This window comes from Tachyglossus aculeatus, chromosome 11 (assembly GCF_015852505.1).
Source record: "Tachyglossus aculeatus isolate mTacAcu1 chromosome 11, mTacAcu1.pri, whole genome shotgun sequence".
In the NCBI taxonomy this organism is placed as follows: domain Eukaryota; kingdom Metazoa; phylum Chordata; class Mammalia; order Monotremata; family Tachyglossidae; genus Tachyglossus; species Tachyglossus aculeatus.
This window is the reverse complement of record NC_052076.1, coordinates 26,520,839-26,542,175: the sequence shown is the minus strand read 5'-3', so window position 1 is coordinate 26,542,175 and position 21,337 is coordinate 26,520,839. Positions and strand designations below refer to the sequence as shown.

At 52.8% G+C, this 21,337-nt stretch overlaps 1 protein-coding gene across 1 annotated transcript; it reads left to right on the top strand.

Moving 5' to 3' along the window:
* Positions 1-271: 271 nt before the first annotated feature.
* On the top strand, positions 272-21,027 carry SGCA (sarcoglycan alpha). Its single transcript, XM_038754278.1, has 16 exons — positions 272-301; positions 2,386-2,460; positions 2,886-2,994; positions 5,242-5,335; positions 6,061-6,162; positions 7,205-7,244; positions 7,724-7,866; positions 10,194-10,240; positions 12,490-12,699; positions 13,440-13,594; positions 14,020-14,092; positions 16,047-16,245; positions 17,030-17,192; positions 19,095-19,303; positions 19,569-19,595; positions 20,574-21,027. Exons 1-16 carry the CDS (start codon positions 272-274, stop codon positions 20,752-20,754), a joined length of 1,857 nt encoding a protein of 618 aa, XP_038610206.1. The 3' UTR covers positions 20,755-21,027.
* The last annotated feature ends 310 nt before the right edge of the window (positions 21,028-21,337 follow it).

The window sequence follows — 21,337 nt, the reverse complement described above, 5'->3', positions numbered from 1 at the left end:
GCGGGGTGGGAGGCGGGAGCCGGGAGCCGGGTCCTCTCCCCCGCCCCCTCCCCCCTCCCCGGGGCTTCGGGGCCCCCCACCCCCAGATCAGAGAGCCGGGGGTCTCGGACGCGCCCGGGCCATGGCCCTTACCTCGACGCCTCTCCGGCCCCCCGTTTTCCTGCCGCTGTCACGGGGCTCCCCCGACACCCCGGGCCTTCCCTGTCCCCCTCTCCCCCTCGACCCCCGCACAGAGACCCCCTTTCCTCTGCCTTTCTCTCCTCCCGCTTGAATGGCTGCTGCCGCCGCCGCCGCCGCCGCCGTAATCGGCTGCTGTGGGGGGGGAGGGATCGCTGGGTCCTAAAGGCCCGAGCTTCGGAGCCTCCCAGCCCGCCGCCTCCTCCTCCCCGCCGCCTTCCCGCCCCCGCCCAGGGACATAATAATAATGGCGATGGCATTTGTTAAGCGCTTACTGCGTGTCAAGCACCGTTCGAAGCGCCGGGGGCGATACAAGGTCATCGGGTTGTCCCACGTGGGGCACACGGCCTTCATCCCCATTTTCCAGACGAGGTCACTGAGGCCCAGAGAAGCGAAGTGACTTGCCCACAGTCACACAGCTGACAAGTGGCGGAGCTGGGATTAGAACCCACGACCTCTTACTCCCAAACCCGGGCTCTTGACACTAAGCCACGCGGCTTCCCAGCCCCGCTCTCCCGCCCGGACCCCAAAGCGCAAACAGCCCGAGTTTCCCGTCCTCCGAGGGATAGCCCCCCTCCCACCCCAGATCCTCTGATTTTTTTCATTTTTTATTTTTCCCTTCGATGCGCCCAGCTCTGGGGAGGCGGCGGGAGCCACATTCATTCATTCAGTCGTATTTTCAAATCCCGGCTCCTACAATTGTCAGCTGTGTGACTTTGGGCAAGTCACTTAATCAATCAATCAATCAATCGTATTTATTGATCGCTTACTGTGTGCAGAGCACTGTACTAAGCGCTTGGGAAGTACAAGTTGGCAACATATAGAGAGTCCCCACCCAACAGTGGGCTCACAGTCTAGACTTCTCTGGGCCTCAGTTCCCTTATCTGTAAAATGGGGATTAAGACTGCGAGCCCACCGTGGGACAACTTGATCACCTTGTAACCTCCCCAGCGCTTAGAACAGTGTTTTGCACATAGCAAATGCTTAATAAATGTCATCATTAATTAAATTAAATTTACTGAGCGCTTCCTGGGTGCAGAGCACTGTACTAAGCGCTTGGAAACTACAATATAGCAATAAAGAGAGGCAACCCCTGCCCACCACGGGTTTACGGTCTAGAACGGGGGAGGCAGACATCAAAACAAAGTAAGCCGGCATCAATATAAATGACAGCCCAGTGGAACGCCCAACTGTGGCCCTAAATGGGGCAGTGTCGGGAGGAAGGGACCCCTTGGGCTAGCCTCTGAGGTCAGGAATCCCCCCCACACACACACACACACACACAGGCTCAGAGCAGGAGGTGAGGGGGTGGGAACTCCTGGGTCCCGTCTCTCAGCTATGAGTCACTGGACTCGTGTGCAGCTCACACAGACTGGCAAAGGTAAAGGCAGAAGGCGCCACCGGCGTGGAAAATTCATCCATGCCAATCTTAACCCTCCCTTGTCCAGGCGCCCTGAAGGGGATGCCTTGAAGCCTGCAAAAAAGGGGAGGGGGACTGAGGGGGAGGGTCGCCTATACACCAAGGTCCATAGAGTCAGTGGCAGGGGTCTAGAATGGGACCGGCTACCCACCTTGTCTCTCCTCACCCTGAACACCCATTTGTGTCTGCGGGCACCTAAGACGAACATCTAGGGCAGCAGCATTGTATGTGTGTGTGTGTGTGTGTGTGTGTGTGTGTTTGCGTCTGTGTGTATGGGGGGTTGTTGGTGTAATTCAATTCAATTCACTTCAATCGTATTTATTGAGCGCTAACTGTGTGCAGAGCACTGCGCTAAGCGCTTGGGAAAGTACATTACAGCAACAATCCCTGCCCACAACGAGCTCACAGTCTAGAGGGAGGGAAGGGGACGGCGACAAGAAGCCTCATCTCTCCAGATCTGGTCCTCCCCACCCTTCGACCCATCCCCTCGCTAGACCCGGCCTCTCCCCTCCCTCCCTGCACAGCTGACCCCTCTGGAGTGAAGGCCCTCGTCCCCGGCCCCGCACGAGGGTCGCAGAAGGCCCACAGAACACGAGGGGCAAGGGGACCCAGAGAACTCCCCGGCACAAAGCTTCCCTTCCTCCTCCTCCTCCCCCTCCTCCTCCTCCTCCTTCTCCTCCTCCTCCTCATCTGCTTCCTGCATCTCTTACCTCCTCAGTGCTGTAGCAGCGGCTGCTGCTTTCCTGTGCCCCTCCCCCATTTCCCACCCTCCTCCCACTGCCCTGCAGCTGGCCCTGCCCGCCCCAGAAGGGGACTATCGGGGAGCTCAGCCCCCCACCCACTTTTTCTTTCACATGTCGAAGGTGGGCACGGCGAACTCACCCCCTTCAGCAGACCACCCCACCCCCATCCCTGCTCCTCAGCAAAGATCCCGTTCAATCGATTAATGGTATTTATTGAGCGTATACTATGGGCCCCTCCCTGAGAGGTTTGGTACCCCAGTATTGGGCGTGGGCGTCGTCTCTTCGTCCATCTGTCCTGCCGGTCCCTCGGTTACATGCTCCCTCTCCTCGGCCCCTCGATCACCCCTGCTCTTAATCGGGTCTGGGGAATTGGGGAGGGGGAGACTGCATCCTCCCCTCCTGAGCCAGCCCGGCCTGCAGGTCACCTGCCGGTTCGGCCCTTCCGCTCTGCCCCGCACCTGTTGTCTCCCCGGGCCTGATGGCGGGACCCCCAGCTCTGACCCCCGGCTCCCCCCCACCCCCCGACCCTTACTCTTGGCCTGGAGGATGGAACAGGTAAAGGAACTCGAGCCCTCGCCCCGCCCCCGGGTTTGGAAGCGACCTGGATTCGGGTCCTGGGAGCCGCCCCCAGTTTTGGAAACGACCTGGATTCAGGTCCTAGGAGCCGGGCCCCACTCCCTCCCCTCTCGCACCCCCCCCTCGCCCTCCCCAGCTATGGAGACGACCTGGATTCGGTTATTGGGAGCCCTTTCCTCTCCCCCTACCCCCACTCCATCCTCCGGTCCTGTCCCGGTTGAGCTACAAGCTTTGAGATCTGGGGGCCACTGGGGAGGGAAGCACCAGGAAGATTATTATTTTATGATCCTGGTAGTTTTCCCTGCTCCTCCAAAGAAGAAAAATCACCAGAAGCTTTTAGCAAGTGCTAGTTTGCCTGCCCCAGTCTCCTGACCATCCCACCCATCCTCACCATCTTCACCCTCTTCACCCTCCTCACCATAGGTGCCTCATTTGGGAGGGGCCCTCATCTCGTCTATCCCCCTACTTCCAGACACCCCCACCCTTCCCCATAACCCATTCCAGGGTCTCCCAACCCCAGGTGTAGGGAAGTTTTACCACAAGCCTTCCTGCTGCAGTTCCAGCCCCATCTGCTCCTGTTCTTTTTTTTCTTACGGTACTTGTTAAGTGCTTACTATGTGTCAAGCACTGTACTAAAAGCTGGGGTACCTACAAGATAATGAGATTGGACACAGACCCTGTCCCAAATGGGACTCCCTGTCTAAGTAGGCGGGAGAAGGATTTAAGCACTGTATGGGCAGGAATTGTCTGTCCTTATTGCTGAATTGTACTTTCCAATTACTGTACTTTCTGCTGTGCACAAAGTAAGCGCTCAATAAATATGATTGAATGAATGAATGAATTTAATCTCCATTTTACAAATGAGGAAACTGAGGCACAGAGAAGTGAAGCGACTTACCCAAAGTCAATCAATCATTGCATTTATTGAGAACTTCCTGGGTGCAGAGCACTGTACTAAGCACTTGGGAGAGTACAACAGAACAGAGTTGGTAGACATGTTCCCTGCCCACAGTGAGTTTACAGTATAGAGGGAAATAACAGGGACACAGCAGACAAATGGCCAAGCTGGATTTAGAACCCAGATCCTTTGATTTCCAGGCCCATGCTCTTTACACTACCATGCTGCTTCTCCAGGTCACACTTCTTCCATTTTAGGGAAAGAGGTTGCAAAGTAGACCAATTTTTAGGGTGCTATCTTTCTCCTTCAACCTAATCATCTCCATTTTTCTTAACCTACCTTTTTAAGCCCTGTTCTTCAATACGATTTAGCTGCAGGGCAAGTAAGAATAAACAACAATGCTTTGGGCTCATAGCTCCTCTCCTCCCAAAGCAGCTTATCTTCTGCCTCCTCATCTAAAAGAGGAGCTTCCCAATCAATCAATTAATTGTAATAATAATAATGACATTTTAAGCACGTACTATGGGCAAAGCGCTGTTCTAAGCACTGGAGAGGATACAAGGTGATCTGGTTGTCGCACGTGGGGCTCACAGTCTTAATCCCCATTTTACAGATGAGGAAACTGAGACTCAGAAGTTAAGTGACTTGTCCAAAGGATTCAAGTAAGGATTTGAATCCATGACCTCTGACTCTCAAGCCCATGCTCTTTCCACTGGAGCCACGCTGCTTCTCTACTTTTTGAGCACTCGCTCTGTGCCAAGAACTGCACTAGGTGCTTGGGAGAGAACAATGTAATAGAGCTGATAGACACAGGGATTCAGTCCCATTTTGCAGGTGGGGAACCCCAAGGCTGAGAAAGGGTGAGTGACTGACCCAAGGTCACACAACTAATTGCTGGAACATTCTGCAAAAGAAACTCTCCTCCAGGAAAGCCTCCAGGGATTGAATGGCCCTGGCTCTGATCACTGCAATCCCTCCAGCTCCTCCCAGTCACTCATGGTTGCTTCTGGAACTGGTTGTAACTGTGTGTCAGTGGTGAGTGTGCGTGTGCCCATCTGCTATCTGTGCTCCTAGGGATCTGCCTCTTTCCCTGGTGCTTCAGGCCTTGATGTGACTGTCACCCCATCAAGGTCAGGAACTGCCTCTTCTTCCTGCTATTCCTTCCCCAGTGTCGGTGTGTGTGTGTGTGGGGGGAGGGGGTGTCCCTCACCAGAGTGGCAGCCCCATGGCGGGGGGGGGGGGGGGGCGGGGGGGGGAGGGACTGTGGCTCCTCCTTCTGCCCTTTTCCCAACTCTCAGTGCACTGCATGTGTGTATCTGTCCTGCCTCCCCCATCACAATGTCAGTCCTTTGCAAGCATATCCTCTCCCCTCTCTGTCCTTCCCCAGCACCCCATATAACGTGTGTACCTCCTGTCTCTCCCATCAGCCTTGCAATCCCTCGAGGGCAGGGACTCTCCTTCCAGCATGTGGTACACGGCCCTGCCTGGAACCAGGGCTCAGCAAATCCGGGTCAAATTCAAGTGCAGAGATGCAAATCTAGAATTGTCAATTCAGAGTTTGCTCTCATTCATTCATTCAATCGTATTTATTGAGCGCTTACTGTGTGCAGAGCACTGTACTGAGCGCTTGGGAAGTACAAGTTGGCAACACATAGAGACAGTCCCTACCCAACAGCGGGCTCACAGTCTAGAAGGGGTTGACAGTCTAGGGGTCCTCCCCATCTTAACCCAGTCTGGGGACTTGGGTGGGGGTTGGGTCGGAAAGGGGGGGCTCTAGCACCAGTCCCCCTAATAATAATAATTATGGTGCTTGTTAAGTGCTTACTAGGTGCCAAGCACATGGCCTCCCTAGAAGCAGCGTGGCATAGTAGATAGAGCACGGACCTGGAAGTCGGAAGGTCATGAGTTCTAATCCCTGTTCTGCCACTTGCTTGCTGAGTGGCTTTGGCCAAGTCACTTCACAAGTGCCTCAGTTACCTCATCTGTAAAATGGAGATTGAGACCATAAGCCCCACATGGGGCAAGGGACTGTATCCAACCCGATTTGCTTCTATCTACCTTAGCGCTTAGTACAGTGCCTGGCACATAGTAAGCGCTTAACAAATACCACAATTATTATTCATAATAATAATGTTGGTATTTGTTAAGCGCTATGTGCCAAGCACTGTTCTAAGCGCTGGGGTAGATTGTTATTATTATCAGTAGACCCAGCTTTCCACTCTGCCCCGCGTCTCCCCGGTCCATAGCTGGCAGAACCATCAGAACCATATTTCCCTGCTCGGCAATCCTCAGACCCAAAGAAACTGCCCGAACGAACCTTCTACCCTACAAGGGCCTGCAATTTCTTGGTACTTCTCCCTCATAGGCTCCACGTTCATTCATTTTGACATCCTGGGAAGATTGAGGGCAACCGAGTCTGTCCGAGTGTGGATTGGGAAGGGGCTGGAGTTGGTAACTTTGCTAACTCATAGCTGGCCTTAGAACAGGGTGTGCTCTCAGGCTGCTGCCCGAGGCTCCCTAAAAGATACATTAAATAGATAACGTTGTTTCTGGCAGCAGTGGCAGGCGTGGGAAACTCTGAAATGCCCCGGAGCCCAGGTTAAAATTGCAAAGTCTTTGCTGAACTGGCAGATTTCACTTTTCCACCACTCCAACCCCCTACAAATGCCCATATACAATTGTATTATCGTGTTTCAAAAGCGTGGATTCTGGCGTTTTGCAGTGGTTTATCCCCTATTTGAGCCTGACTGCTGTGTGACCTTGGGCAAGCCAGTTCACTTCTCTGTGCCTCAGTTACGCAAGCCACTTCACTTCTCTGTGCCTCAGTTACCTCATCTGTAAGTGAGGATTGACACTGTGAGCCCCACCTGGGACAAGGACTGTGTCCAACACGATTTGCTTGTATCCTCCACAGCGCTTGTTACAGTGCCTGACACATAGTAAGCATTTAACAAATAGCATTATTATTATTATTATCATAATTATTATTTTAACCCACATGGGTCTCCTTGTTTCACAGACATGGGCTGGGCGAAGCCTCTAGAGGTCATTATGTCCATTTCTCTGCCCCTGGGTAGCCTCCCCACCCCCAAACGCACACCTAGATGGTTCCAGGACAGGCAGGTGATTCTTAGACACCCCCAAGACAGCACATTTCCATCCACCTGATTAGGGACAAGCCCTCCTCTCCCTGGAAGGAAGTTCTCCCTCCATTCTGACCTGAATCTTTCACACTGTCCCAATGGGCTGGAGGATATTCATTCATTCATTCATTCAATCGTATTTATTGAGCGCTTGCTGTGTGCAGAGCACTGTACTAAGCGCTTAGGAAGTACAAGTTGGCAACATATATGGGATATGGGCCTCAGCATCCCCCCCCCCCCCAACCAGGCCCCTAGCAGTGGGTGAATTCCAGCAGTTTTCCATGGGGGTAGGAAAGGGAACTGGAAGGCAGCGGGAAAGGGGGTGGGTCCAGAGTCCCGGAAATCCAGAACCAAATCACTCCCTGACTTCCACAAGAAGCGATGAGGGAATTGAGGGTTGTTTTCCCAGGCTCCTCCTGGGCGAGATACTTTCAGTGGGGTCATCTGACCCACCTCCCTCTTATCCACACAGCTTCCATAATTAGTCCAACCCAGGAGGAGATTCTGTCTATTCTTAAAGGCCTCGCCGGGTCCGATAGGGAGGGATCCGGGATTTGGAGGGGCATAGGACTAGGGCTTAAGGGAGTCAGCTCCCACTATTGACCCCCACCCAACTATAGCTCCCCCGAGGCCAGAGGGGACACAGGGAAAGGGAATCTCCCGGGATTCTCGCTTCTCCGCCTGCCCCCATTTCCATCCTCTTCCCTCGTGCCCCCGCCCCCGCCAAACCTGGCTTTTTTTTCCTGCCACTTCGCTCCCCCTTAAGTTCCGCCCCCAGCCCAGCCCCCCAAAGATCAGCTCCGAGGCCTGGGAAACAACCACTGCGCAGGCGCATGACCAGACCATCCCGGGAACCGACTCCCCCTGGTGGTCTTCAGGGTGCATTGCGCTCTCCGCCGGCTGGCTCAGGCAAGGAGAGACAAGAGACAAAGAGAGAGGATGGGGGTGGAGATACGTAGATATTTAGATGGAGAGATGAAGGCGGTTGGGAGTGATTAAGGAGAGGTGGGAAGGCAGAAAGGCAAAGGGAAGGGAGAGATGAGGCCCAGAGACAGGAGAGAATAGAGAGCTGGAGGGACAGAGCCGTGGAAATAGAGGAACAGAGAAAGGCTCAGAGGGAGATGGAGGTAGCAGAGACGAAAGCAAATTGAGGAAGGTTCAGCTCTTCCCCCACCCTCTCCCCGATCCCGACATTTCCACCTTTCTACCATCGCCCCATCTCCTCCTCCATCCATCCTAAGCCTCCATTCCTTTCTTTTTTTTATGACATTTGTTAAGCGCTTACTATGTGCCAAACACTGTTCCATGCCCTGGGGTAGATACGAGCTTATCAGGTTGGACACAGTCTATGTCCCTCTTGGGGCTCATAGTCTTAATCCCTATTTTACTGATGAGGTCACTGAGACACAGAGAAGTTAAGGGACTTGCCCCTTCTAGACTGTGAACCCACTGTTGGGTAGGGACCGTCTCTATATGTTGCCAACTTGTACTTCCCAAGCGCTTAGTACAGTGCTCCACACACAGTAAGCACTCAATAAATACGATTGAAAGAATGAATGAATGAATAAGTGGCAGAATCAGGATTAGAACCCAGGTCCTTCTGACTTCCAGGCCCTTGCTCTATCCACTAGGCCCTGCTGCTTCTCCTTTCTCCTTATTTATAATAGTAATAGTATTTAAACACTTATTATATGTCCAGGCCTGAAATAATAATAATAATGGTGGTATTTGTTAAGCACTTACTATGTGCAAAGCACTGTTCTAAGCACTGGGGGGATACAAGGTGATCTAATTGTCCCACATGGGGCTCACAGTCTTAATCCCCATTTTACAGATGAGGTAACTGAGGCACAGAGAAGTGAAGTGGCTTGCCCAAGGTCACACAGCTGACAAGTGGCAGAGCTGTGATTTGAACCCATGACCTAGGACTCCTAAGCCCACGTTCTTTCCACTGAGCCATGCTGCTTGCTGCTGAGGCACAGAGAACTTAAGTGCCTCTTCCAAGGTCACACAGAAGGCAAGTGTTTTTGTTGTCTGTCTCCCCCTTCTAGACTGTGAGCCCGCTGTTGGGTAGGGACCATCTCTATATGTTACCGACTTGTACTTCCCAAGCGCTTAGTACAGAGCTCTGCACACAGTAAGCGCTCAATAAATACGATTGAATGAATGAATGAATGAAAGTGAAGAGCTAGCTCTAGAACCCTGGCCTCCTGACTCCCAGTCCTGTGTTCTTTCCACCAGACCACTCTGCCTCTTCCTTCCTACCTCCCCAACTCCATTAGCCCCATCTCCTCTTCCATCCTGGCTCCTGGCATCCCCTCCCTCTCCTCAGCTGCCGAGGGACCCCCACCCCCACCCTGCTCCTTACGCTGCAGGCTGAGAGGGGGGCTGAGTCAGGAGACCGAGGGAGAGTTAGGCCATAAAGTTACCCTGGGCTCCGGTGCCACTCAGGCCCCAGCAGCGTCACCTTAAGAGAGGGAGAGGAGAGTCAGAGGGAGGCTCTAAAAATAGTGGCAGAGCAGGCGGGGGGCAGGCGGGGGCGGAGCACAAGAAAATGGGGGCAATGGAGGCTTGTGGGAGCTTGGTACACTGCTCTTCCTGGCCCCAGGAGAGTCCATTTCAGTGGTGGTGGTGGTGGGGAGGAAATCCTGCCTCTTCTGCCTTTGACCTCAAATTGCCCTTCCTCCTTCTCCCCTCCTGTCCCCCTCCATCCCAGTGCCTGGAAGCCAGAGGATGAGAGGGTACAGCGAAGTGGATAGAGCATGGGCCTGGATGTCAGAAGGTCGTGGGTTGTAATCCCGGCTCCGCCACTTGTCTGCTGTGTGGCCTTGGACAAGCCACTTCACTTCTCTGTGCCTGTTACCTCATCTGTAAAATGGGGATGAAGACGGTGAGCCCTGTGCGGGACAGGGACTGTGTCCAACTTGATTTACTCATATCCAACCCTGCACTTAGTACAGTGACTGGCACATACTAAGTGCTTAACAAATACTATTATTATTATGATTACCCTGGGCTAGGACCCATTCCAGGCCAGGCCTGTGCATCGCTAACTGGATTGGAGGGCAGGGACACCTGGTTGGGGAGGGGGGCCCCACCAGGATGGGAGTGGACAAAGCAGCGGGCACCTGTTGAGTAAGATACACATAAGATACAGTAGTCCATTGTACTGCTGGTAACCTCAGCTCAGTCCAGGGGGGCAGGACCCTCCCCCGGGGCCCCTCATTCACTATCAGCCTCAAGGAGTCCTTCCTGCTGTCTAACCACAATCCCTCCTGCTGCAGTGAGTCCTTCCTGCTGCCTAACCACAATCCCTCCTGCTGCAGTCAAAGCCTGTTTCCTCTACTTTCATCTTCTGGAGAGCTAGAATACAAACCCACACTTCCAGCTCTGGGGAGGGGCTCGAGGTTCGGGCAGTACTGGGCCAGGACCTCTCAGGCTCTTCATCACTCTGATGGAAAGCCCAGGCTCAATGGGGCTACCACTCACCAGGGCTTGGGACTACTTGTGGAGTGGCTGTTTCATGGACCCAGAATGGGAGAAGCTTGAACTTGGGACCCAGAATGATCAGCTCTCCTACTTGTGCCTCTATGCCATCCTGACCTAAGGAACTCCTTGTTCTCTTCACCCCCTCCCTCACCCCTCAGTTTCAGCACCCCACCCAATTCCCTTCCAATTTCGGGGACCTGATGGATGGCACCCTGAAAATTGCTTTCTCTCCCTGCTCTCCCACCGCCAACCTCTTGCCCACATCCTGCCTCTGGCCCAGAATGCCCTCCCTCCTCATATCTAACAATTATCCTCCCCTGCTTCAAAGCTTTATTGAAGGTACATCTCCTCCAAAACGACTTGCCTGACTAAGCCCTCCTTTCCTCTTCTCCCACTCCCTTCTGCCTCACCCTGACTTCCTCCCTCTACTCATTCCCCCCTCTAAGCCCCACAGCACTCATGTCCTAAGAAGCAGCATGGCTTAGTGGAAAGAGCCCGGACTTGGGAGTCAGAGGTCGTGGGTTCTAATCCTGCCTCTGCCAGTTGTCTGCTGTGTGACCTTGCACAGGTCACTTAACTTCTCTGTGCCTCAGTTCCCTCATCTATTAGATGAGGATGAACACCATTAGCCCCACGTGGGGCAACCTGATTACCTTGTATCTACCTCAGTGCTTGGCATATAGTAAGCACTTAACAAATACCAACATTATTATTATATCTGTCATTTATGTATTTGTATTCATGTCTGCCTCCCCCTCTAGACTATAAGCTCGTTCTGGTCAGGGAATGTGTCTTTATTATTATATTGTATTCTTCCAAGCACTTAGTCCAGTGCTCTGTTCACAGTACGCTTTCAACAAATATGATTGAGTGACTGACTGACCACCGGGGCCCCAAGGGACTGGAGCTAGGACCCAGCTGCCCATCCTGGCCTCCGTCCCCCACTCGCTCCCCCCCGGCCTGCCTGCCTCTGTCAATCAGAGAGGGCGGCATAGGGGCTTCCCAGAGCAGCGGGGCAGAGATGGCAGAGACACCATTGCTGTTCTGGACTCTCTTCCTAGCAGGCGAGTGGGAGAGTTCAAGGTGGTTGGGTGGGAAAGGGAGGGTCGCAGTGCCCACCCTGACCTGGCTTAGGGGACGAGCCCCTTGCCCTCTAATTGCTGGGGCAAGAGGAGGCCTGGGTCAGATTTGGGGGCTGGGGTGGGAGATCGGAGAGGAGATTGGAGGCCTAGTCCTAGGCTAAATTTGGTCCGAGTCTTTGTGTACGTGGTGAGAGTTGGGGTAGGGAAGGGGGACGATTGGCTCCCTAGGAAGCTTACCCCCGTCCTTTGGGGGTGGAGAGTTTCCCCCTGCCCCCACAGGGGACTCTGATGGGGAACCCAGGGGCTCGGCACACAGTTGCCGGGAAGCTAGGATGGGAGGGTAGAGGAAAGTGGACAGGAATCTTTGGGGCAGCTGGGAAGGGCCTGGCACCTACCTTTACCTTGTTCCTGTGGGCTGGGCCAGGAACACTGCCCACGCCAACTCAGGTTGTGTAGAATTACATGGGCACAGGCCCCCCAAGTGCCCAAACCCTGGGCCTGGTTATCTGTCATTCAACCGTATTTATTTAGCATTTACTGTGTGCAGAGCACTGCACTAAATGCTTGGGAGAGTACCATACAACAAGCAGACACATTCCCCATCCACAACAAGCTTACAGTCTAGAGGGGGAGACAGTTATTAATAGAAATAAATAAATGACATCTGCACATAAGTGCTTTGGGGCTGGGAGGGGGGATGAATAAAGGAAGCAAGTCAGGGCACACAGAAGGGAGTGGGAGAAAAGGAAAGGGGGAAAGGAGGAGAGGAAAAGAAAGGGGAGAAGGAGAGGAAAGGAGAAGAGGAAAGCCGACCTGTCCTGCCCAGCATTCCTGCTAAGTTCCCACTCAGGGTCAGATTTGGGGGCTGGAATCCCCAGTATTTTGAAGTACAATCAATTCCCCATTCTATTGGCAATTGGCAGTTACCAATCACCCTCTGGTTCCCTCCCTCTTTTTCTAGTTCCCTGTTCCTCACCTCTCCAGGTGGGGAAACTGAGGCCCATGGTTGGGAATGGGGAGGAGGTAGCTGAACCTGGTATCCATCTCCCTGCAGGACTCCTAGGGGGTCTCCCAGAGGCAGCGGGTCAGCAGATCCTGTCCCTACTGGTTGGCCGGCTCTTTGTCCACTCCCTGGAACCGGCGGCATTCCTTGGAGTCGGGGACCATGCAGGTGATGGAGGGGACAAGGGCAGGGAGGGAGGAAGGGTGGGGAGGAAGACACAAGGTGACCCTGGGACCCCGAGGCTGGATAATAATAATAATTGTGGTATTTGTAAAGCATTTACTATGTGCCAAGCAGCGTTCTAAGCACTGGGGTAAATACAAAGTAATTGGATCGGACACAGTCCCTGTCCCAAATGTCCCATTTTACAGATGAGGTAACTGAGGCTCAGAGAAGTTAAGTGACCTGCCCAAAGTCACACAGCAGACGTGGTGGCACCAGGATTAGAATCCACACCCTCTGACTCCCAGAGCTGTGCTCTTTCCACAGAAAGAGACCAGATTTGAGGGAAGGGGCCAGGGCAGCATGGCCAGGAAGAGAAGGGGCCAGGGCAGCATGGCCAAGAAGAGAGGGGGCGGGGAGGGCAGCATGGAGCAGGATGGTCTAGTGGATAGAGCACAGGCCTGGGAATCAGGAGATCATGGGCTCTAATCCCAGCTCCACCGCTTGTCCACTGTATGACCTTGGGTAAGTCACTTCCCTTCTCTGGGCCTCAGTGACCTCACCTGTAAATTGGGGAGTGAGACTGTGAGTCCCACGTGGGACAGGGACTGTGTGCAACCCAATTTGCTTGTATCCACCCCAGCGCTTAGTACAGTGCCTGGCACAAAGTAAGCACTTAACAAATACCCTAATGATTATAATTACCTCCTTTCTATCCTCCCTTCACCACCTCTCCTCTCTGCCAGGACCGGTGCCCCACGAGCCCATGACCTTCCACCCCCACCTGCTGGACCACCCAGACTTGCCCAAGTGGCTGCGCTACACCCAGCGCACCCCCGACCAGCCAGGCTTCCTCTACGGCTCTCCCACCCAGATTGACCGCGGCCGCCTGGTGATTGAGGTACCCTGCCCCCCCCCACCCCACAACTTCCACAGCCTGAGCTGCCAGCAGCCCCCACAGGAAACAGATGCTCATTTGCAAATTGATTTGCATGGTGTTTCAGATTCTTTGCCATCCCCTCCTTTTCGCCTCCCTCATCACCCAATCTCAATAAAAGCCCAGGTTAAATCTACTTCTGAGGACCCCAGCCCCTGCCCCCTCCCAAAAGGAGGTGTCTGCTGAGCTTCATTCATTCAAACACTCAATAAATACGATTGAATGAATTCATTCATTCGATTGTATTTATCCAGCGCTGATTGTGTGCAGGGCACTGTATTAAGCGCTTGGGAGAGTACAATATAACAATAAACAGACACTTTCCCTGCCAACAGCAGGCTCCTTGTCCCCTGCGCAGAGTGCTCAGCTCTTCCTATTGCCTCCCACAGATCACAGCCTATAACAGACGCAGCTATGAGACGGCCCGGCAGAGAATGGTCCTGGACATCGGAGACCCCACAGGTATCGCTGAGACCTGCCAAGACTCCCCCAGTCACCACCCTGATGTGTGGCCTTGGGCAAGGCCCTCACTTCTCTGGGCCTCAGTTACCTCATCTGTAAAATGGGGATTAAGGCTGTGAGCCCCATGTGGGACAGGGATTGTGTCCAACGTGATTAGCTTTTATCTATTCCAGTGCTTAGAACAGAGCTTGACACACAATAAGCCCTCAACAAATACTACTACTAATTATTATTAATAATAATAATACAATCTCCACTGACCTCTCCCTACCTCAGTCCCAGACTCTTTTATCACCCTCTCCAAAACAGTCTTCCCAGAGACCCCAGGAGAAGCAGGGCCTGACACCCCATCCAAGGGGACCCAGAGTCAATCATCAATCAATACTATTTATTGAGTGCTTATTGTAGACAGAGCTTTGCATTAAGAACTTGGGAGAGTATAAATTAATATGTAGACATGATCCCTGCCCTCAAAGAGTTTACAGTCCAGCAGGGGACAGACAAAACCAATCAATGAATGGTATTTATTGCACACTTACTTCTCTGAGCCTCAGTTTCCTCATCCGTAAAATGGGTATTAAATCTTATGCCTTCATACTTACACTGCCAGCCCCACATGAGACAAGGACTGTGTTCAACCTGGTTATCTTGTATCTACACCGGCCCTAAGTACAGTGCTTGGCACATAGTAAACTCTTAACAAGTACTATTATTATTATTACTGTCATTATTACTAACGTTATTATTACTATTATTAGCAGAGCATCATAGTAAGCACTCTAAACTAATACAGTATTTGGCATATACTAAGCACTTAACAAGTACCATTATTATTATCATTACCATTATTATTACTGTACTAAGTGCTTAGGAGGATACAGTAGAATTAGTAGACAAGATGCCTGCCTTCAATCTAAAAGGAGAAACAGACACTAGAAGTAGCATGGTGTAGTGGATAGAAGTGGATAGAGCACCGGCCTGGAAGTCAGAAGGTCATGGGTTCTAATCCTGACTCTGCCACTTCTCTGCTGTGTGACTTTAGGCAAGTCATTTCACTTTTCTGGGCCTCAGTTACCTCATCCGAGAAATGGGGATTGAGATTGAGGGACAGGGACTGTGTCCAACCCGATTTGCAGTGTGACTCAGTGGAAAGAGCATGGGCTTTGGAATCAGAGGTCATGGGTTCAAATCCCAGCTCCTCCAATTGTCAGCTGTGTTCATTCATTCATTCAATCGTCTTTATTGAGCGCTTACTGTGTGCAGAGCACTGTACTAAGCGCTTGGGAAGTACAAGTTGGCAACACATAGAGACGGTCCCTACCCAACAATGGGCTCACAGTCTAGAAGGGGGAGACAGACAACAAAACAAAACATATTAACAAAATTAAATAAATAGAATAGTAAATATGTACAAGTAAAATAGAGTAATAAATCTGTACAAACATATATATAGGTGCTATGGGAAGGGGAAGGACGTGGGGGGGGGGGATGGGGAGGGGGAGAGTTAGAAGGGGGCTCAGTCTGGGAAGGTCTCCTGGAGGAGGTGAGCTCTCAGTAGGGCTTTGAAGCTGTGTGACTTTGGGCAAGTCACTTCACTTCTCTGGGCCTCAGTTCCCTCATCTGTAAAATGGGGATGAAGACTGTGAACCCCATATGGGACAACCTGATCACCTTGTAAACTCCCCAGTGCTTAGAACAGTGCTTTCCACAAAGTAAGCACTTAATAAATGCCATCATTATTATTATCCACTCCAGGGCTTAGTACAATGCCTGGCACATAGTAAGCGCTTAATAAATACCACAATTACTATTATTAGATACTAGAATTACAGGTTGAAGAAAGCCGAGGGTATCTGGGGTGTGAGGGTACTGGGGGACATGAGTCGGGGTGGGGGGCGGTAATGGAAGCTGGAGACTGAAAAACGGCAACCCCTTCCCTGCCTCATCACCCCAGGTCCCCGGCTCCCCTTGGAGGCTGAGTTCCTTCTTTGCAGCCATGATGTGGAGGAGGCTCTAGCACTGCCCACGACCCAACGCTTCCTCGAGGCCTTGCAGGGTCTCTGGGCCCCCGGAGATCTGCAGCTCCTCAATGTCACCTCCGCCTTGGACCGTGGCGGCCGCGTGCCCTTGCCCATCGAGGGCAGGAAGGAGGGGTAGGGGCCCCCTACCCCACCCCGTGCCCCCGGGCCTCTCAATCAGGGCAGGCTGCCTAAAGGAGGGTGGCTTGGACTCTGAATGGGGAGGGAGGCTGGATGGACCAATGGGGGGGGATGGAGAGATCCCACCCCCAGCCCCGAGACCCCATCCCTCCCTTATTCATTCATTCAATCGTATTTATTGAGCACTTACTGTGTGCAAGGCACTGTACTAAGCGCTGGGAGGAGTTCAGTACAACTGTCAACCTCTGATTTCATTCCGTCATTCATTCAATCTTATTTTTTTGAGTGCTTACTTTGAGCAGAGCACTGTACTAAGCGTTTTGGGCGTACACAATGCAACTGCCTTAACCTCTGCCTTCAATCCATCATTCATTCAATTGTATTTATTGAGCGCTTACTGTGTGCAGAGCACTGTATTAAGCACTTGGGGGGGTACAACTGCCTTAACCTCGGTCTTCATTCCAGCATTCATTCAATCGTATTTATTGAGCACTTACTGTGTGCAGAGCACTGTACTAAGAGCTTGGGAGAGGACAATACAACAATAAACAGACATATTCCCTGCCCACAACTAGTTTGCAGATGGGGGGGGCGGGGGAGGGAAATCCTTTCTCCTCCCCACCCCAAACCAGTCTCCCCACCCTCTGCCCCTGCCCACAGTGGCGCCCCCTGACGTCCCCCAGCGGTGCCGCAGCCCGTCATTCATTCAATCATTCACTCTCATTTATTGAGCGCTTACTGTGTGCGGAGCACTGTACTTGTCGGTCCTCCCCCTTAGGGTCTACATCAAGGTGGGCTCCGCGAGCCCTTTCTCCGACTGCCTGAAGGAGGCCAGGACCCCCAGCAACCTGCAACGCTGTCAGCAGGGTCAGCAACCCGTCCTGTCGTGCTACGACAGCTTCGGGCCTCAGTTTCGGATCGACTGGTGCAACATCTCCCTGGTGAGCGACTCAGGGCCGGGCCCCCTTCCTCCCCAGCCCCCCTTAGTCCCCCCAGCCCCCCCTTCAGCACCCCCCCCATAGAGAAGCAGCGTGGCTCAGTGGAAAGAGCACGGGCTTTGAAGTCAGCGGTTATGGGGAAGCAGCGTGGCTCAGTGGAAAGAACCCGGACTTGGGAGTCAGAGGATATGGGTTCGAATCCCGGCTCTGCCATTTGTCAGCTGTGTGACCTTGGACAAGCCACTTAACTTCTCTGTGCCTCAGTTACCTCATCTGTAAAATGGGGATTAAGACTGTGAGCCCCAAGTGGGACAACCTGATCACCTTGTATCCCCCCCAGTGCTTAGAACAGTGCTTTGCACATAGTAAGCGCTTAACAAATACCACCATTATTAGTATTATTATGGGTTCAAATCCCACCTCTGCCACTTGTCAGCTGTGTGACTTTGGGCAAGTCACTTAACTTCTCTGGGCCTCAGTTCCCTCATCTGTAAAATGGAGATTAAGACTGTGAGCCCCACATGGGACAACCTGATCACCTTGTAACCTCCCCAGCGCTTAGAACAGTGCTTTGCACATAGTAAGCGCTTAATAAATGCCATTATTATTATTATCATTCCTGCCCATTCAAGTATGCACCTTCGCCTTCCCACCACAGGGGGGCGCGGCTCACCGCGAGCCCATTGGGGCGACCACCGGGATTCTTGGCGGAGCCCGGGCCAAGATTCATTCATTCATTCAATCGTATTAATCAAGCGCTTACTGTGTGCAGAGCACTGTACTAAACGCTTGGGAAGTACAAGTCGGCAACATATAGAAACGGTCCCTACCCAACAACGGGCTTACAGTCTAGAAGGGGGAGACAGACAACAAAACAAAACAAAGATATGGTTCTGTGCCAGATGTGCCCAGAGGGGAGAGGGTGGGTGGGACCCAATTGCATCTGGCCGGATGAGGCGGCCAGGAAGAGGGACCACGGGGCGGGCCCAGCTGCGAGCATCGATCATTCCTTCGATGGGTTCTAATCCTGGCTCCGCCCCTTGTCTGCTGGGTGACCTTGGGTAAGTCACTTCACTTCCCTGGGCCTCAGTGACCTCTTCTGTAAAATGGGGATTGAGACTGTGAGCCCCACATGGCACAGGGATTTGCTTGAATCCACCCCAATGCTGATCACCTTGTATCCTCCTCAGGGCTTAGAACAGTGCTTTACACATAGGAAATGCTTTAACAAATGCCATCATTATTATTATTATTAATTCTTAGTAATAATAATTATTGTTATTATTATGGTATTTGTTAAGCGCTTACTAGGTGCCTAGCACTGTTCTTAGCGCTGGGATAGGTACAAAGTAATCAGGTTGTCCCACGTGGGGCTCACAGTCTTAATCCCCATTTTACAGATGAGGTAACTGAGGCACAGAGAAGTTAAGTGGCTTGCCCAAGGCCACACAGCCGACAAGTGCCGAGGCCGGATTAAAACCCCCGTCCTCTGACTCCCAAGCTTTTGCCACTAAACCATGCTAGTACCGTGCCTGGCACATAGTAAGCACTTAACAAATACCATCATTTATTTTTTAAAATTCATTCAATCACATTTATTGAGTGCTTACTGTGTTCAGAGCACTGTACTAAGCGATTGGGAGAGTACAATACAACAATAGACACAACGAGCTTACAGGCTAGAGAGGGAGACAGACATTAATATAAATAAATGACAGATACGGAAATAAGTCCTGAGGGGCTGGAAGGAAGGAATGAATGAAAGGAGCAAGTCATAGTGATACAGAAGGGAGGGGGAGAAAAGGAAAGGAGGGCTTAGTTCGGGAAGCCCTCTTGGAGGAGATGGGCCATCGCTAAGACTTTGAAAGGTGAGGGAGTAATTGTCCCACCCCTCAACCCCCACAGGTGGATAAATCCGTGCTCCCGCCACCGACTGCAGGACCCACGTGGGGTGACGGGATCCTGGAACAAGACCCCGATTTCAACCCTCCCACCGAAGCCCCCAGCCGCTCCTTTCTGGCCGAGGCCCTGCTCACTCTCCTGCTTCCCCTGCTGCTCGCCCTGCTGCTCACATTGCTCCTAGCCTACATCATGTGCTGCCGACGAGAGGGCGTGTAAGTATCTGGGGCTGGGGGAGCCAACAGGGGAGGCCCAAGTCTCCCTCCCTCCTGGGGCCAAGAGACTCAGGACACTTCTTTCGGGTCATGAGTTTATACTGCCAGCACTCCCTGGGGAACACCGCCAGCTCCCATTCAACCCCCTTGGCTTGCAGCTCTCTTCATGCCTCCTGCCCCCACCCGAGTATGTACCCTCGCCCTCTCTGTGACTAAGGGTGCCCAGGGATTGGACTGAATCTCATATTTGCCCTTTGTCTCATAGGATCAAGAGAGACCTGGCCACCTCGGAGTAAGTGTGGACAATAAAGATGGAAGGGGGTATAGGGAGGAAGAGATGGGGAGGGGGAGTCAGTGGAGGGGGTCTGCTTACCCCAGACTTGAGCTCACAGAGATGCGAGTCCACCTGATGCCCCCCCATCACGACATCAAAGTCCCCCACCATTACCTCCGCCCTATCCTACTTCTACCCTCCTCTACCCCCACCCTTCTCCACCTTCATTCATTCATTCAATCGTGTTTTGTGAGCACTTACTGTGTGCAGAGTACTTTACTAAGTGCTTGGGAGAATACAACACCAGATACATTCCCTGTCCACAAAGAGTTTACAGTCTTGGACTGTGTCCAATCCTATTTGCTTGTATCCACCCCAGCGCTTAGTATAGTGCCTGACACATAGTAAGCACTTAGCAAATACCATTATTATTATTATTATTAGGGAGGGAGATGAACATTAATATAGATAAATTATAGATGTGGACATAAGTGCTGAGGGGCTGGGAGGGGGATAAATAAAGGGAAAAAGTCAGGGTGACAGAAGGGAGTGGGAGAAGAGGAAAGGGGGGCTTAGTCGGGGAAGGCGGAGGAGATGGGCCTTCAATGAGGCTTTGAAGCGAGAGAGAGGAATTGTCTGTTAGATTTGAGGAGGGAGGGCATTCCAAGGTCAGAGGCAGGATGTGGGCCAAGGGTCTGCTTGAGATGGACGAGATCCCCCCACCCCATATCCATCCTCCTCCACCTCAATCCCCCTACCCCCTTTCACCCCTACCCTATCCCCCACCTTCCTCCATCTCATCTCCAACCTACGCCCTCCCTACCCCAACCGTATACAGGCAGGGTCAGGGCTGACTTGCTCAGAGACAGGGGGACATGCCTTCTGGGGCCAAGGAGACTCCCTGGGCATCTCAGCCCACTCTACCCGGGTCCTGTGGGCATCACTTCCCATGTGCATTCTGGCGGCCTCGCTGACCCTCTCCCTCCCACCCCTCAGCATCCAGATGGTCCATCACAGCTCCATCCTTGGCAACACAGAGGAGCTACGGCAGATGGCGGCCAGTCGTGCAGTGCCTCGTCCCCTGTCCACACTGCCCATGTTCAACGTGCGGACGGGAGAGAGGATGCCCCCTCTGTATGACAGTGCCCGGGTGCCCCTCATCCAGGCACAGCATTGACGTGGAAAGAGGCAGGGATGATGAGGGGCAGGGGGCTCTAGCTGTGGGCATCATGCCCATGGCAGGCACCCTCTGGGTAGTCCCTCTTCTTGTCCCTGGGCTCAGGGCAGCCTTCACCTCTGGATATAGCCCTCCCCAACCCCCGGCCAGCAGTACCCTCCTATCTCCCACCCCAAGAACTTCTGCTTACCCACACAGGCCCCTGCCACTGACCAGCTAGGGCCCCAGGGTCTGGAGACAGAGGGGAGGGTGAGGAGAGATGATCTGAACATGCCTAAGAAAGAAATAAAAATAATGGATCTGGAAGTCACTGCCTCTCTCCTCCTCGCGGCATCTCTCCTCTTCCCAACGTCTCTCCTCTTCCAGAACTCCTGGCTGCCCTCCCTGCAGTCCCTGCCCTTGGTTTAAGGTCCTGGCATGGTTCGGGGACTGGAGGGGGTGGGGATGGGGCGGTCTGGAATTGTTCAGCTCTGCCCCCCCTTTCCGGGAATTCTCTCTTTCCAGCTCCCTGGAAAAGGAGGACCTTCAGGGCTCCTAAGTGGGATCTGTCTGGAGAAGGGATTCTGCCCAATCCAAAAAAGAC